This window comes from Meleagris gallopavo, chromosome 2, assembly GCF_905368555.1.
Source record: "Meleagris gallopavo chromosome 2, MGAL_WU_HG_1.1, whole genome shotgun sequence".
NCBI classification, from domain to species: domain Eukaryota; kingdom Metazoa; phylum Chordata; class Aves; order Galliformes; family Phasianidae; genus Meleagris; species Meleagris gallopavo.
In genome coordinates, this window is record NC_139405.1 from 70572921 (window position 1) to 70591162 (window position 18242).

At 41.4% G+C, this 18242-nt stretch overlaps 1 protein-coding gene across 4 annotated transcripts in view; it reads left to right on the forward strand.

The window, feature by feature from the left end:
- The first annotated feature begins 1223 nt into the window (after positions 1-1223).
- Positions 1224-18242, forward strand: part of USP45 (ubiquitin specific peptidase 45) — a 50817-nt gene continuing 33798 nt past the window's right edge. Inside the window, exons 1-5 of one of the 4 annotated variants that reach the window (XM_085217593.1) lie at positions 1224-1382; positions 9077-9186; positions 10200-10384; positions 11992-12095; positions 12858-12958. In XM_085217593.1, coding sequence (XP_085073719.1) covers positions 9087-9186; positions 10200-10384; positions 11992-12095; positions 12858-12958 — 490 coding nt within the window. In that variant the 5' untranslated portion in view covers positions 1224-1382; positions 9077-9086. Of the gene's footprint in view, positions 1383-6831; positions 6986-9076; positions 9187-10199; positions 10385-11991; positions 12096-12857; positions 12959-18242 lie in introns of those variants that run through there. The other 3 variants (XM_085217595.1, XM_085217594.1, XM_085217596.1) reach the window with 3 other exon arrangements.

The window sequence follows — 18242 nt, forward strand, 5'->3', positions numbered from 1 at the left end:
GACTCCCTCTCCTTCCACGTGCCTTTCTATGTACACCCCATAGCGGTAGTGCCCGTCCTCAGAGGCAGGTGTGCTGATCATCCCCCTTCCTAAAAGAGGACTGTGTTTTGAGGGCTACAGTCTTCGCTAATGAGACTTTTCTTTTTCCAAATGAGAACAAAGTGTTCCTCAGAGCTGGAGAGTGTGACAGATCGAAGCTGGCACAAGAGCTGGTTCCCCAGCCGCCCTTCTGCCGCCTCCCATATGGCCCCGTGACGGGCATTCGCAAATGTCTCTTTGGAGCAGTATAGCTATCTGTGAGTTAAAGCTTTATGCGCTTTCCGTTTTTAACAGAATACGGGAGGATGGAACGCTTCCTCTTTCGAGTCTTGTTTCATGTGTGTTCTTCTAAAACAGCCACCCAGGTTTCTCTCTGTGTGTTGCAGTTAGGACCATAGGTACGAGTGGTGGTGCGTCAAAATGGTTTGCGCATGAGATACAAATCCGCATCAGGTTGTATTTGTATGTTAGTTTGTATGGCTTTAGCGTGACCCAGGATCACACACACAGAACACACTGCCCTGTGCAAAAGCTGGAACAACCCAGAAGCTGGCTTTTGAGGGGTTAGTTTGAAGTCAGAGTGGCTCGAGGCACTCATGTCCCATGGTTACTGAAGGGACAGGAGAGGGGATAGCAGTAGCCCAGCCGACGCTCTGTGCTGTGGTACTGCATGAATCACCATTTCCAATAACTTTTCCATCTTTTCTTCAAAAGCAGGTATTTATTGTCTTCTCACCTTCATGGTACTGCCATTAGCACGCACCCACCAAACTTACCCACCTTCCCACTCTCCTTAGCACCATAATCGTGCTTTACTGAGTGCTCTTGGCTTTCCCTCTCTGCTTTCTCTTTACTTTTCTCTCTGGCTCTGACGGATAGTGCTGTTCACATTTCATCCTTCCTCACCCCTGGCCTTTCGTTTTCCCTCACTACACGATATCTATAGCAAGTCTTCCTACTGCACAGCTGTAACTTACCCGTGTTTTTCCTGGGATGGGCATAAAGCCTTCTGACCTCACTGCACAGAGTTCAGTCTGTGCTTCCCTAACCATACCCTCAGCCTGTGTGCAACGCAGCCGCTGCAGGTCCTTGTTTTCGAAGAGCCCCACAGCGCAGTCCTTCCCCCCAGTGTTTCTAGAGCCATATTCCCTGCACGCTGCCCGCCCCAGGCCGGCTCCTGCCCCGCTCACCCAACACAGGGCCCGGCCCCTCTGGCGCAGGAGGCGGCCGGACCGGGTCCGGGGGCGGGCCGCGCCGGGCGGAGCGGAGCGGCGGGGCCCTGGCTGCGGCCCAGCTTCCTCCGCCGCTTCCTGCCGCCGCCGTGCCTGCGCGCCCGCCGCTCGGTGAGTGCGGGCCGCGGGGTGGCGGGGAGGCCGCCGGCCGAGCTCAGGAGGGCCGTGCCCGCGAGCGGCTCTTCCTGCCGAGCGGGTGGCGCGGGGCCACGGCGCGGGTGCGGACTAGGGCAGGCCGGGACCGATCCGTTCCGCCACGGCGGCGGCCGGCGCCGAGACCGCGGACTGGGGGAGGGGGAATCGCGGCCCGGGGAGACGAGGCGTCGGGTTCGCGCCGCGGGGCCGGGCCCGGACCCCAGGGCGGCCGGGCGGAGATCCCCGCTCCCGAGGTTCCGGGCGGCGCTGCCCGGCGCCACTCTCACGTAGCGGCGGAACGCGGCTGGTGTGGGCTCGTGCTGCCTCGCCAGCTGCCGGCTGCTGGTGTCCGCCAGCCGTCAGCGGCCCGAACGCGCTGAGCGTGCAGCGAGGTGAAAATAGCAGCATCGGGCCGGCCTGCCGACCTGCGGCTAGCTCCTCTGCGAGATGCCTGCGCGGTGAGAGGGAACCAGCCGCCGCGCAGTTGGTTGGGCTTAAGCATAAGCTGCGGTCACTTCGCATTAGGCGAGTGAGCGGGCGTGCTCCGCAAACGCGGCTGTGACATAGCGCTGCGGTCCCGTATCGCGATGCCGTCAGGCGGGCTGTGCGCGGCACTGACAGCGCGGCGTGTGCCGGCACGGGGGTGGCGGGGGGCGCACCGTCCCTGGCCGGGCCGCCTGGGCCGAGGTGGGCGCTGGGGGCCGGGCGGCAGCCTGCCGGTGCTCTTCGTTCGTCGGGGTTTTGGGGCTGCAGACTCGTAGCAACGGCTCTGCAGGGTGTATTTGGGTTCGCATGTCGATTTTTATTTATTTATTTATTTATTTATTTATTTATGCGTGGGTGTTTGCAAAACTTCAATCCTTTGTTGTCTGTAGGCTTTACTTCAGGACCTCATCCTGTTCTTGCTGTGGGAGTGTTGCCACTAATAGGATGTGCATGTGGCTGCATTTTAAGCACAGGAGCAAGAGAATAAACGTATGCAAAGTAGGAGCTGATAGCATTCACTTCAGGTGTACAGTGGCATGTTGTCTTTAGGTACAAGTGAATTCTATTAGACGAACCTTTAGTACATGAAGACTCAAACATTCCACCCCCCCAATTTTCTAGCATTTTAAATGGAAGGACGGTAGTGGCACACACATACACCAGACTGATGGCAGAGCATGCCTTGTAAAACTGTTCTGCAGCTTACTATGGTTGTAAATATTTTGTCAGATTTCTTCATGAAATATTGAAGAACTTGTATTCTTTAGTTTTGTTTCTGCCTGATTCGCAGAAATGCAGCTGGCATCGCACAGTTCTGCTGTGGTACATCAAGGACAAGTCGTTCTACTTTAGGTGTGTTAGCAAAACAAACTGGGGCAATTTGTCTGTAGGAGGGAAGTAGAATGAAATGCTTTGCTCTGTGCAGCAAGACTTTGACTTTCAAAGAGCTCAGACTAGTTTTTCATAGTCCTTTATGCTGTCTGTTCTACCACATCAATTAGCTCACTCCCACAACTTCCAAGGTAGATGCAAAGCTTTGCGTGGTCTTCGTCTTCCTGGGGCCTGCTCCAGCTCAGCCCTTTAGGCTGGGAGGCTGCATGGCTCTGTGATACCAAGGCCTCTCAGCTTGTAGTGTGGGCTTCAGCCTGCCCTCTCAGGCAGTGTACTACAGACACAATTCCTTTCTATTATGTGACTTTTTAAAAAATTATTTTTTAATTTTTCTAAGACTCCACAGACATTTCATCACAGTTCACCCTTTATTGGTATTGCCCTTCATTTTTTCTTTATTACATCTTGAACTACTTTTTTGCAGTTTTTGTCTCACAGCCCTGCCGGGGTGCCATGAGCTCCCTGCTGGTTCTCTGGTTGTTTTGGCTGTTATTCCTCATGTGTTTGTGATGACAGCACTGCTCACGTCGCTGCTCACACCACGTGGCTGCTGGGGCTGTCAGCGCTGCCAGCACACTGTTGCTTCACAGGGGAAGTTCTCTCTGGTCGGCCAGCATAATGACTTAGAAGCTACAGGTCTTGCTAAGATACTTATGTATTTCTGTTTCTCAAGGATATTCATGGATCTGTAGGAAAATCCATGTTAGGCACTGAACGTGTCAGCCCAGATGCTTTTCCCTCTTGGTGTATTCATTATGAGGCTGGATATTGGCAGGAATCCCTGATTTTTTTTTCTGTCAGACACTAGCAAAACTTTTGGTATAAAATGCTAGCAAAAATATGTCATCAAAGAACTGTTCCTTTTACTCACTCAGTCCTTTTATTTACTTGGGTCATAAGCCCAGTTTTTTTTGGGGCTCTTTCTGTTCCTGTTTCAGGGCACATCTTGTTTCTCTTCATCATTAAAAGCAGGTTTTTGGTTTTTTTTTTGTGGCAGTTAGATTTCAGTGGTGCATGCATGGAGGATTGTGTAGGAGGCAGACATGAACATTGACAGACTATGTTTGGCATGGACAGATGAATAAAAAAGATTAGTAAAAATAAGAAACGCCATGGGATTTTCACTCTCGCTTGGGAAGTTGTATCCAGTGGTCAGAAGGCTCTGTCCATCTGATGTGCAAAAAGTACATCTGTGTCTCACTCTATGAGGACTCCAATCTGGTGTCAGGACTGGCATTTGAGCTCCAGTGATGGTGTAGGATGTGTGATGTGCCTTTGGGCTAGGAATCTGGGAGATGACACTTTGAGAATTTCAAACGACGTTTTCCAGGGGAAGAAGTGTTGCTGCCACTACCAGTCAGCAGTTCTGGTCCTATTACTGATCCAGCAGGCAGTGAGGGCTTGTTTGCTGTGCAGGTTTTGGTGGCTGTCAGAATGCACAATGTCCTGGCGGCTGATTGATGGCACTGCCCAGTTGCTGACCGTGATGGATGCGGTTCTCGCTGCGAGTGGGTGACATTTGATCTAGCAGTGAGTGAGCCAAAATGCCACAGGTAATGCTCTGAACAGACATCCAAAATAGATCATCTTGCAGCTTGCATCAAAACATGTCGCAAATGTGCTCGCAGGGAATCTGGCATTACTGTCCTGGGCAAGTCAGTCATTTTACTGTTAGAAGGAAGCTTGTAAAGTGCCATTGCAAATGTGCTACAGAGCATCTTGACCTTTTGGTTTAATCTGATCAGCGGCCCCGTGCTTTGGTGATAGGCTGCTGTTGGCAGCTGTGCCATGAAAGCCCTCTGCTGATTTTTGGAATGCTATATTTAGTTCCTTTCCAGTATGATATAATGCTTTTTTTTGTGCTAGCAACATAAAATGATATAGTTTTAGTTGGTAAGTTTGAACACAAATGGTGAAGCGGTTGGCATTTAGGATACCTGAGATGAATTGAGGTCCCAGCTCGTTTGAATCCAGGTGCTCACTGTTTGGGTAATTCACTGTACTGGTTTCACAGTTAATGGCCATTTCTTCTGGGAGAGTCTTTGCCATATCCAGAATAGTACCTGTAAACCATCTGGAGACTCTTCGTTCTATTATATAAGTGTACTTAGACAAGCTGATGGTTATTAAGTCGTTTTTATCTTACTGTTTACATTCCAGATATGCAAGTGTTATTCTCCCAGGTAATCATGAAATAGGAGGAGTGTGGTGATAGGCTTTATGCAGATAAGAACACATAAATACAGCACTTGCCTGGAAGATCTGGCACACTAATTGTAAGATGGGAAAAAACGTAGATCTTGACAGATGGAATGGAACATTGGTATGGGAGCCGGCAGTGTGTCAGGCTATTGCTGACTTGCTGGTGTGCTTCAGGTTTCTTACAAATGCCATAGTGAAGGTACAGCGTAAGAAAACACACTACTAATGCAGTGAGTGAGTTTAGGAGCTGTGGGAGGAGATACTCAACTGCTAAGTACAGCGTGCAGGATAAGATGGGAGTAAGTTTTGAGGAGTATCAGCAATGAAGTTTGTATCTTCTCCTCTGTTACATAAAGATCTTGTGGAGAGGAATGACTAGTTTGTTTATTTTTTCCCAAAAGAGAAGTGGAACACTAGCCTGATAACATGTATTGGTCCTAGCTCTCTAGAGTTTCAATAAAACATAACGTTTAAAAAATAATATTTAGGAATTATATCCAACTCTTTGAAGTTTCTAAATATGTACTTCATTGAAAGGGCTATGCTAAATATAGACTATTTCAGGCATACCTTACATTAAAAATAATCTAGGCGTACCTGAAGTTTAAGTCAACAAATTTAGCACTGTTACCTTCTGTTGCTTGTTGGCACTTTATCAAATCTGAAGCTTTTAAAATTAGGCAGGCAGATTGTTCTGCTGCTTTTGAAGTGTTTTGATCTTTCTAGAAAGGTGGAAATTAGCAGTTAGAGCGAGGTGCTTTTGATCTTCATCAGCTTTTTGTAGGCAGACTGCTATTACGAGTCATTTTAAAAGTAAAAAGTAAACCAAGAATAGCAATGATGGTTACTCTTCAAACTCTTGTATGCTGAGCTCAAAGCGTCTGAGCAAGTTTGGCAAGAACTATTTCCTAGATTTGTGTGGAAAGATTATTGAAATGGAAGAAATTTGGCTCTTTCTGTATTTATTTTTTATTTTTCCACAAAACTGAATTATTTTTATTTAAAGAGGCTGGGTTGGAAAGAGGCAAATTGTGTGAATATTGCCAAGATTTTAATCCTCAGTGTATCTAATTCATTTTGTGTTTACTTCCCCCTTGCCTGCTTGTCTTGAATGGATTGTGCCTATGATCAAAAGAAAAGTAGAGAGTTTCTTTCTTGCTTTCTTCTTAGCTATATTTTTTTTGTTTTTTTTTTTTGAGGGGTTCTATTTTTGTTCAGGGTTTTCACTCCTATAAATTATCAATCTTTTGTTTCACATACATGGAATCATTTCTGAGGAATAATTTCTGAAGCACCTTACAACTCTTCTATCTCTCAACTAAATACAATAATCAAATTCCTTGCATAATCACTTTGGTCCTACATTGTTGGTTGCGATTTAAATTGTTATATTCAATTTTTTTCTTGTAATGTTTTTAGTCCCCAAACGTGTGGGAAGAGGTTGGGCAGTGCTGTGTATGTACTGTGCTACTTGCATCTCAGACACTTGCTGAACGGCTCCCTTTTCTTAGCCCTTCATCCCACTTCTGTGGGATGATTCAGAAATCAGACACAAGCCCTGTGTGGTCAAGTCCTGATACTCTGTGGCTTTTCCAAGAACTCTGGAGTCAGTAAACATTGTCTGATGGACGCCTCTCTGTTTGTGTTTGTGAAAACTGACTCATCTGCTCGTCCTTGTTACCTTTTGTTCTGCCTGCTCTTACTCAATGAAGGCAGAAGTGTCTCCAGATTGGTTGGTGGATTGCCAAAATGTGCACTGTCAGTGCTTAGATTTTATGTCAGCATTCGTTTCTGATACTACGTCGATTATATTTTGTCAGAAGTGCCTCCTTTCCAATTATTCCAGGTCTGATGCTCTTCCTTCCCCACATGTCCCAAAGGCCTGCTGAGATTGGGTTCCAGCAGCGAGCTGCTCCTGTCTGTTCCATGTGGTGTCCTCTGGCCTGTTGGCCGCAGAGGTTCAGAGGAGGAAGAGATGTGCTTGCATTTCAGCTAGTCAGGTGCATAATTGTTCTTTCATGAAGATATCTGGGGAGTTGAAATAGTCCAGTGTGAGCATGACCATCAGTTGGGTGAAATCTGTGGTTTGGGCAGTCTTAGGCAATCTGTCCAAACAGTTACAAGAAATTCTCATGCTGAAACAAAGCAGTAGATAATTACATCAATGTTGAATAACCGAAGCACAATTGTGTTCCTTTAGGGAAGACATCTTGTTGTCTTCATTATTGGCTCTTTACATAATGTAGTGTAAAATGATCAGTTTTCTGACAGCAGCTGTATCAGCCTTACTGCCTGATGAACGTCACGATGAACCTTGTGCTTGGTTAAGCCACACTGCAACTAGTGATGGTGTGCAGTTTCACATGAAGCTTGTTTGAGTATCAGACGATGACAAGGTAGAAATGCACACTTGAAGTTGCTTGGCTTGAAAGCACCTTTCTCTGTTCTGTGATACATGTGTTGATGTACATCAGGGATTTTAAATTTACTCAAGTATAAGTAGTCAAGAGCTGGAATAGTCAAATCTTTCTTACTGTGTGAGCACAAACTGCAAATCCGCCAAGCAACCTGAATTTAGTAGCACTGCTTACTTGAATGTCTAAGCATTTGAAGCTTAATATTGTTAGGTACAGAAAATTTAAAGATCTGTAATTTAAGGTCTTGATGGTATGAATTAAATGCCGTTATATATTATGGCCAATTACAAAAAAAAAAAAAAAAAGTGTTTTAACAGGCTAAAGAGATGTGAAGTTACCCGTGCAAGGAAGCAGAGAACAGAGGTTATTCTTACTCTGCAGAATCCCAATTCTTCCAAAATACTTCTGTAATTGGTAGTGAGATGTTTCTGCAGGAACCTAACAGTAGTGTTACATGCAGAAGTGTCTGTCCAGGTTTGTAGGAAGCCTGAAGAAGTAGCTCTAAGGCATACCTTGCCTACTTCACCCCAGTGAGGGCTGCTCACATGCTAACAGCAGTGAGTTCCAGTGGCTTTCAGGGTTGCAGAAGTACATAGAAGATTTAAAAACTTGATTAGACAATGGCAAACGTATCTACTAGATCTATAATGAGAATGTATCTTTTGCTGTCCCTAAATGTAAAGTGTTGCACAGGTTTATTACACATCAGTGTGGTAGCACAGCTAAAAAAATGTTTGGTATTGGTGGACCAAGTGACTTTATTAACCTGTATGTGGTACCACAACAAGATGTCATTGCTTTTCCAAGCAGAATGCCTCACAGATTTGCTGTGTTTGAGTATTTGACTGTCTCACATTGATATGTTTTTGTACATTTATGTACATAAATTTATTTGTTTTTATGAAGCATGTCATTAAAAGACATCCTGCAAATGAAACCACAGAAGCTGTGCGATGCACTGCCTTGCTGATTCATTGAATTAAGATTTGGATTTTGATTAAGTAGCTGGTACACTCCGATAAATTTATTGGTTTTCAAAGTTTAGTGTAAAATATTTATCATTCAGTTCTTTGTCTCTTAAGACTCTCTTATTAATTTCTGTGATTGTTCATTTGTGTGGATTCTCTAATGTTTAACAAGGGGGTCAGCTCACATTGTAGTTGATCCACGCTTACAGCTAATGACAGTTTTGTAAGAATTGGAAGACATTTGTCTTTTATTAAAACCATCTGAAATTGCTCAAAATGTTTTCAGGAACATGCACAGGTAAATGATGACAGAAGCCTTTCTTACAGGAGATACGTTATAGAAGAGATGTGTTAAGGAAGGAAGCTTTTCTGGTAAGATGTGAGCTGGGACTCTGTAGTTGTTTAAAATGGCAAAAATAAATAAATCTCGGTATCTCAGATATTTAACATTGCTGCCTGGAAGCGCATGTCCCCTGTAGCTACAGAGACAATTTATAACATCGTGTAATACAGCTGATCTTACAGCATTCCTTAGAGTTCATTCCTGACATATTCATGTTTTTTTATTGTCACAAAGTGGGTGACATTAGTCAAAGTCTAAAAACTATGTTCCCAAGGCTTGAATACATGACGTGCTCACATGCTAATAGAGGTTAAACTTAACAATATATTTAGACAATAAGTAATTCCTTTTTATCCTTTCTAGTAAGTAACAGATGCGGGTGAAAGATCCATCAAGAGCTAACCCTGAGAAAACGAAGAGAAGCAAAAGGCCTAACAGGCCACAGGATGAAGACTCTTCAGATGATATTGCAGGTAAATACATTAAGTGATGTTTTGCTCTAAGGTTGAGGGCTTGCAATTTCCATGTTGACTGATGAAAACCACAACTCATTGGTACCAGGAAGTACTTTTACTGCTTGAATTCATAACAGAGCATCTTCAATCAAGTCTTTACTTTATGGTTGTTACACTGCATGACTGTCCTGAAGGGTTGGTCTTCCATGACAATCATTTCAGAACACAGTGGCAGTCTTTTCCCATGCACGGAAGATCAGATGCACGGCAGGGGGATGTGTGGCTGAGCAGGAAGCTTCTGACTGAGCTGGGAGGCAAAGATGAAGCATAGAGAGAGTAGAAGCAGTTGAATTGCAATCTGAGGGGCTTTGGTTATGTAGGGATGAGATTGGGTAAGCCTACATTGGTTAGAGTTGAATCTGATGCAGGAAGTGATGGTTGAGAGGGGCTTCTTTTGGTATTGTGACATCAAAATGAAGGCTAAGGTGAGTGTGAATGTGCAGCTTGAGGGTGCAGGGCACCTAGGGACAAGGGACATGGAAGAAAACTGAGGAACTCAATCTTTTCTTTGCATGTCTTCACATGTAACAATGTCTGCACTCGATCTCCTCTGGTCTTGAGCCTAATGGCAGGCTCTGGATTGAAGTATTATCTGGAATAAAAGAGAGCTCTTAAGCAAATTGGACATACATGAGTCCATGGGATCAGGTGAAATGCATATGAAGCTGCTGAGAGCTGTATGATGTTCTTGTGAGGCTGCACTCATCTTCATAAATATCTTGACACCAAACTGGGGAGAGGAGTTGATATAATGGAGGGTAGGTCGTTTATTGAGATTGGCTTAGACTGCTGGAGAATTGAGCTGAGAGAAACTTCATGGAATTCAACAAAAGCAAGTGGAGAGTCCTGGGCCAAAATAATTGCATGTAATTACAGTGTGGGAACTTTTACTGTTGCTGAATTGTTAAAGATTGTGCTCCTTTAATGTACATATGCTCTCCTTCCTAACTGTTATTTTCAATTGCTCAAAGTGTCATTTTCTTTAGGCTTAACCTGCCAGCACGTGAGCCAAGCGGTGGATGTACACCATGTGAAGAGAGCGGTAGCTCAGAGCATTTGGTCAATATGTTCAGAGTGTCTGAAGGAAAGGCGGATGAGTGATGGTGAGCCTGTGGCACCTTCAGACATATGGCTGTGTCTCAAGTGTGGCTCTCAGGTAAGCACCTGTTCTGAACTCAAGGGTGGATAGGCCCTGATTTTCTGAAGGACATTACAGGTATGGATCCTGTTGGCATGGCATCTCATTACTTTCAGTGAAACAGTGCTACTTAAGTGCTTAGTTGTGAGAACTCATGCTCACATAGTTTTTTAAATAGACTGGGATGTGGCCTTGTGTTCTTTGCTGTTTTTTGGCAGTATTTTGGGGTAGCTTTATTTAGGTTCTGTAGTTCTGTACTTACAGATAGTAGTTCCACCTCTTCTCTGTACTTCCTCTGCGTGCTTTTGCCACGTATGGAAAATTAGCTCCAGGAACTGTACAGTTGCAAAATACATCAGTTGAGCTGGCTCATCTGGCAGAAGATAATGCAAATTCAAATGAATGAATAAGTGAATTTGCAAATTGCTGAATTGGTTTATAGTACAGACACTCAATTGCTAGATTTGATTGAACCCAAGAAGAAGGAACTGGCTGGAAGTGAGAATGCTGCTTTCTGTTAATTTTCTGTTTATGCTAATAGTATGGATCAGTTACAATGTCACATTGTGGCCTCAGAGTTTAAAAGTGAAGGTCCTGGCCCCAAGAGCTTGTCTAGGTTTCCGGCCTGTGACTGAAATAAAGGCTGATACTGAAAAATGGAGTTTACAAGCAACGTCATGCTTAGTTCAGCTGATAGTTGCCTAGAAAGAACATTTTACAATTGTGTTAAACAACCTACTTACAGATCTTTCTCTGAAGTAAAGCCAAATGCCAGCTTCTACCGGGATTATCTGAATAGATTTAATTTTGCAAAGAAGCATGCTATTACCAGGCTTTGGAAGGCAGTTAACTAGATCTGAGGAGGACCTGTAGATTATCTCTGAAAAACTGTAGCTAAGGACATCTTTTAAAGGAGTTAAATCAATGTGCTTGTTCATGTTTATGCAGTCAGTGGACTCTAAAATTCATGTCTTATTCAGAGACCAGTATTCCTCCTAAGTCTTCTAAGTTCCACTCTGTAGATACTTGAAAAACTACACATTTTCTCTTGAATTTGCTGTACATAAGTGTTTTATTCTGAGTAGTTTTTTAGTGGAAAAAAAAGACCGAAGAACAACACAACAATTTATATGTCTTTTGCATTTGCTGTTTGGAATGCATGAGCAATCTTGAGCAGTGAAGGTTACCTTGTTATTCCATGGACCAAATGAGCTACACAATTATTCACTTTTTTTTGGTAAACCTTTGTAAGTGGCATAATTGGCTTTATATTGACAATACTCATTCAGAAGATAGGAGTTATTTCTCTTAATTCAAAACAAGTTTAATAATTTTCCTAAGTAGAAAATATGAGATACTATTCTTGTGTTGTAATGAGTTTTCTTGTATTAGAAAAAAAAAAGTGTGCTTTTTTTTTTTTTTTTTCCAAAAATGATAATTATGTCTTTGTCATATTGGATTATTTTGAATGTTAAACCCTCTCAGTTGTTGAGAATGAATATTTTTATGCATTATAGCTTACTGCTTGATTTTGAAAAGTAAAGTTTTTGTAGTTTATTTAACAAATAATATACTCTTTTCCCACTTCTCTTTTGTTCTCACTATATTAATGTTTCCATTTTTAGGGATGTAGTAAGAACTCAGAAGGACAGCATTCTCTAAAACACTTCCAAACAGCACGCACAGAACCTCATTGCATTGTTATCAGTCTCAGTACTTGGATCATATGGTAAGAATGAGTAGGAAGGTGTTCATTTATGCTTGTATATAAGGGTTACTCCTAACTAAGAGCACTGTCTTTTCATTATAATGAATATTTCTGGAAGATAAAATAAGCTGTTTGTGTAGATCTCTGGAGAGCAAAGAAGCAGGTTTTCTGTACAGAAAATTAGTTTGTCCTTAGGTGTGTAGAGAGGTCACAAATCAAGTAAAATAGAAAACAGTTTTGGAAAGCTTCCTGCCTGCCTGTCCCATGAGAGCTGCTTTTTCTTTTTATCTTCTTAGTCCAAACACAGGTTTGTTCCTGTCAAGCGATATTCATCACATCACCCACCTTTTTCTTGTATGTCAGTTGTTTTTAAGTAGACAAAATGTCCATTGAGTTGTGGGCTGAGATGTGATTTTTGCAGTGGGCAGTGTACTTAATTGCCAAGAAGAAGATTACAGCGTACAGGCATAGTAGTTTGAGAGTCCATTGTGTTGTGTAGAGACGTGATTGATTTTAGGAGTTGGCTTTTCCTGCTTGTTTCTATCTGGCTGCTTGCAGGGTTTTTAACTGACATTAATTAAATCTGTTAATTTTGAAGTGAATTAGGACTGATCTAAAGATGAGTGTGTATGGGATGAGGGGATTTAATTTTACTTCTCTTTTTAGCATGAAGATTTGAGACCTAGAGCTTAAGTAATTTGTGTAAGATGTTTTTAAAGGTCAGTTAAAACTTAGAAGTGAATAAGATATCCTGAATTCCAGTGCATTTCCTCTTTTATTTAGGTGTTATGAATGTGATGAAGAGCTGTCAACACATTGCAACAAAAAGGCTTTGGCTCAGATAGTTGACTTTCTTCAGAAACATGGTTCCAGAGCTGAACCAAGTAAGTATACACAAATAACTGTATCTGGAACATCTGTGATGTACTGTCTCTAAAAATGAATATTTCAAATTTTGAGTCATATTAAACATTTAATTCAAAAAGTATGTATGAGTATGGGAGTATAATGCAATTTTTAACTGCACGACTATTTGGGCAAGTTATGCTTATCATAGTGATTTTTGTAAACAATTGAATTTCTTTTATTCAGCACAATTAATTTTTTCAAGTATTTTGGGCACTGTAGGATGGTTTTCCCAAGTTTTATCTTTAATGAAGAAGTACCAGTTGGTTGTAGAGAAAATATTATACCTTAAGTAAAATGCCATATGAATTAATGCACAAAAATTATCTGGAGGAATTAATGAATTGAATTTATACAGTGTGGATGTGTAACATCTGAATTTTTTTTCTGTTTCTGATCTGTTTTCTGTAGTTAAATAAATTTGTGTAAGGGCATCTTATAGTACTCTGTTGTTGAGTGTAATGCTTACTGTTCTTTGATGTAATTGGATTGTGATGCTTTTTTCTGTTAATAGAAAATTATGTTAAATTATTTTCTTACTTTAGGAACTTCCTATATCTATCAGTACATATGATTATAGATAGAACTTTGTATGTGTGGCCCTCAACTGTCTGCTCTTGAGAATCCCTATTGTTCATCCCTACCGTAACACACACTGGAGCATTTCTGGCTTTTGACTTATGAGAGACATCAGATTCCAGGTTATACACACAGACACACACACACACACCACACCACATCACACCACACCCCAGTCAACTGGTTGGAAATATGATTGGAAAAGAGTGCTTTACTGGATTGGACTGTATTCTTCTAGCTGCATGTGCACAAATCCTGCTAGTTCTAATGGGTGATAGGAATTCTGGAGGGAAAAAAGTCTAGGTGTCACTCAGAAATTCATATTTTGTATTTTGTCTGGTCACAAGTTTCTACGTTGAGTAATTTATTTGTAATAAATTTATGAATTGCTCCTTTTTGCATCATTTTGCCTGGAATGATGAAAATGCAGTGTGTGATTTCACTTTCACTCGTAGCTACAGTTTCAAGCTTTCATGTAGACATAAATTGGTGTTGCAGCTCTCTTGGAGAGTGAGTGTTTGTTTCAGTTAATTTAATGGAAACAACTTCATTCTAGCTTAGAGCTTCTGGGTAAGACTTTCAGAAGTGATAGGATTCTTTGTGCTTTGTGTTTTGGAATATTAATTTGTGAAATTCGAATATATCTAAAGCTTTCAGAGTTGGGGGCTTAGAAAATTACTTTTCTGTGAAATGTCTTAAATTAAGCAAGCACAATTCCAAACTAATTCAGAAGTAGGGTTGTCTTTACAATCAGGGGATTGTATTAGAGCATGGCAGAATGTATTTCCTTTCTATATGTATTTGTGTTTCATTTTGATACTCTGTTTTGTAGAAACATGTATTTCAGTTAAATACTTGCTAGAATAGATTTAAAGGAAATACATTTAAAGGAATCTGTGAAAGGAATAGATTTTTTTTTCCAATTTTTTTTCTGTTTGACTTAAACCAATTTTTTTTCCAGTTTCCTGAACCAGGGATTGAAATTAAGATCTAGCCATTGTCCAGCTTCAGTCTTTGGTTACATATGTTGTGACAGGATTGTACGGAGTCCTCCCTGCTTGCTCTAATGCCTTGAAACACAAGGTGCTGTGGCAGTGACTGCTGTGTAGCTCTAGTAATCAGTATGAGTGGTGAGGTCAGGCTGGCTCTCACTGTGAGCACAAGGCAGTGAGCGATGTAGTGCAGTTTTACATCATTGACAGCCTAATGAGTCTGCATTCCCGCTGCCTCACACCACGTCTGTGAGGTTTTTGTGTCAGTGCTGCCTCAGAAGCAAGACCCCACTGCTTGTTCCTGCTCCTCCTTTCCCAGTCTCCTTCGCTGGTCCAAGCCTAAAAGGTACAGGGAATTGGTGTAGAAAGCTGAGAGGGTCAGGATTTCTGCTGGCTTTGTTCTGGCCTGGGTCATTTCCCTGGTGTACCCCACTGTACATGCTCATTTCTGCAGCAAAAAGCTGCTCCATGTGTGGGGATGGCTGCTGCTGGAGGGCAGTCGTGTTGCCTGTGCTGTTCCAGACAGACTGAGGCTCACCTACAGTAAGCTGATGCAGAAGTAGGAAAATATGTGCTCTGAGCTGGGACGTTTGCAGCCTTCAGGAAGGTAGGAAGCGGCTGTGCCAAGCTGTTCAGTTTGAGCTCTGGCAGTATTGGCCCAAAGGTACGTTGTTGGGCTTCCTCAGGCGGCAATTAAAAGAGGAAGAAGCTGTTTGACTCGCATAGTTGGTTGTTTTGGTCCCAGCTACCCCTGGAAGATGCTAGGAAACACTGATGCATGGATGAATAAGTAATAGGTGTGTAAGCAGGAATTTCCTAACAGATCTGATGTTCTAGTTTTACTTCCATAAATTCAACAGCATTCTTTTACGTCACATAGTTAATCTGAAGCACTAGGTGCTTGCACTAGAGAAATGTAGCTTAAGAGTTATTTTTTTTTTAAAGCTAGAATACCTTCACAGAGTCACAGAATCACGAATATGTATTTTAGTAGAATCAGAAATCAAAGCATAACTTGTGCTGTTCAGAAAGCAAAGGACACAGCAGACAGCAGTGAAAATTAACTCTACCATTCACGACTTAGCTTTTATTTTGTTTTAGCATTTCATTTCATGTTACAGTGATATTTTCAGTGTAAGTTGTCCTTTAAATTCTTTTTGGTTTAGATTTAAAAAAAAAAAAATATATATATAAAAATATATAAATATATATATTTTGTATATTAGTCAATACTAAACTACTGATTTTAAACCTGGAAATACAAACTATTGTCAGTTTTACAGTGCTTGTTTCTCACAACTTTTTTTTCATTTATTTAAAATTAATCTGATGCTTCATCCCATTGCTTTTCTGTTTCTGCCTTCAATTAAAAAAGGCCTAATTGAACATATTTACTTGCTTTTCATACCCCAGTGTTGCACTGTAATAAAAATGCATCTTATATCTGGATTTCTTTATATTCTAATAACTGTTTGGCGGGGTGCTTCATTACAATTCAAGTAGCATTGTGTAGAAAATTCTACAGAAATGCAGTATGAGCATAGATATAAGTAACAGATGAAGGCTGGGGTATTTTTTTTTTTTTTTAATTCTTGAGAGCACGGGAGTCATTTAAAGATAAAAGAATCAGCTTCAGTGTGTAAGGGAGAGTTATATAGATTTCTTAATTAATGCAGCCTGGAAAATAAACAAAAGCAAAATGCTTGTCATTTGGTACTAATGTGGTGGAATAGTGTGGCAGCAGGATCCCTGCTTTTCACTCAGCCTCTCATAAAGATTCGACTTCACTTCAGCTGTAAAAATGTGCAAATTACATTACTACTACATGACTGACTTTTGTAATTACATTAAGCGATTGAGATAAATCCCAGTGCTGGGTTCCCAAAAGAATGCTTGCAGCTGTGTGATTTTCGCATCTGATCCTATGGTTTGTTGTACCCAGCCATGCCTGCTTTTTTTTTTTTCCTTTCCCTTTTTTCTTTTATTTTTCTCCCCCTCTCTGTAGAGGAGTTTGTTTGGTTAAGAGGTCATGTTGGGCACAAGATGGAAGAATAAAGCAAGATTGCTTTCTAGGGTGTACCACCCAGAAATTTGTTTTGTGGAAAAGGTTAGCAGGCCATGATGATTTTCACAGAAAGGCAGGTGCAGTATTGTCAGTGTGGCACACTTGTGAGCTTCACATGGACATAATGCACATGTAGTACACAGAAACCATGCTGAGACATTGCTAGCTGGGTGCCTGCTCATTTGCTGGAGAAAATAAATTGTTTTGAGATTTTAAAAATGCATATTTTCCTTTATAAAAGCCAAACTAGACATTGGTGAAGACATAGGATTGCATACTGAATTTCTTTATAAAGCAGTTAATTAAATTTGTTTGTGTGGCAATAGAATGAGAAGGAAGAATATCTGTTCTCAGATTCTGTAGTTAATTTTGTTGTTTGGAAGGTAAAGCAGAGGATTAAGATTTTGCTAGTAAGTTCAGCTGCCCAGCTTTTGCCAACAGATGAAAGCTGAAAACTTGGTTTTTGCTTTAGTGGATATAACTGATGGAAAAATTAAAAATACATAACTTTACAGTATGAGTACTGGGTGTTAACGTGCCTGGAAAAACGAATAGTATGAAAAAAATGTAACTAAATGTAACTAGCAAAATAATGCAGAATATGTTGACTATCTGAATTTGAAGTATACCTCAGCAAAAAGACATTTCTGTTGTCTGTCCTAATTTTTTCACATTTACTTAACTTGTTATAATAAAAAAAATTTTAGACATTGCCATTTTTAGCCGTAGGTTTTTCCCTTTCCTGTCTGTGTGTTTGCTTACTTGTTTAGCACCAGCCATCTGAGCACGGAGCATCAGCACTGATGGCTGAGTAGGTTACTCTTCCACTCTATGTGCATGAGTTTTTTAGTTCATAACAACCTGGCAGAATCACAGAAATAAAGTTGGTAGGACAGTAACCCCACAAGAGGAATCAGTCCTTTAGAACATGAATCTAGTGATCATTTATGATTAGTACAATGCTGTTTTTCTAAGGGTTGGATTCTCATTGTGGTACGGTGTTGGAAAAAAAACCAAAAATTTTAAATGAAAAAGGAATGCCAGACAATTTGGTAGCATTTTGTAAAACATGCATGAGGAGAACTTGGTAAAAGAAAGGAAATCTATTAACCTTGCTTTTGCTATGAAGACCTTCAACTGAAGTACTGCAGTTCTATTCAGTAAAAAAGGCTTGACCTTGGAATAAAAGTGCATATTCCTGGAACCCTCATTTTTAATTAAAAAAAAAACAACAACCAACAACGCAGCAACAGTTACATTGAAAAGATGAGCAAAAATGCTTACTCCCCCAGCTGAAAGAAACATTGGATGTCATTTATATTTTTGCTTGCATACCATCTGCACCCCTAGGCACGTTTCGCTTTCAGCAAGAGAGATATATAAAAGTCCACATAGGCTGCAAGTGTTTGTAGTGCTGGAGGACCACCGGTAAGTTTTCTGAACATCTTTTGCAAGTGATTGTGCCAGCACTATGTTGCTTTTGCACCTGGGTTGGTGACTTGTCATTTATGAGCTGAACTGTTCTCTGCATCAAGGTAGGGCTTGAGCTCTGTCACATACCTGTAAGGCCAGTGCTGTGCAGTTGTGATGTTGCCTTCTCTCAGAGCCTACAAGGTGAGATATAGA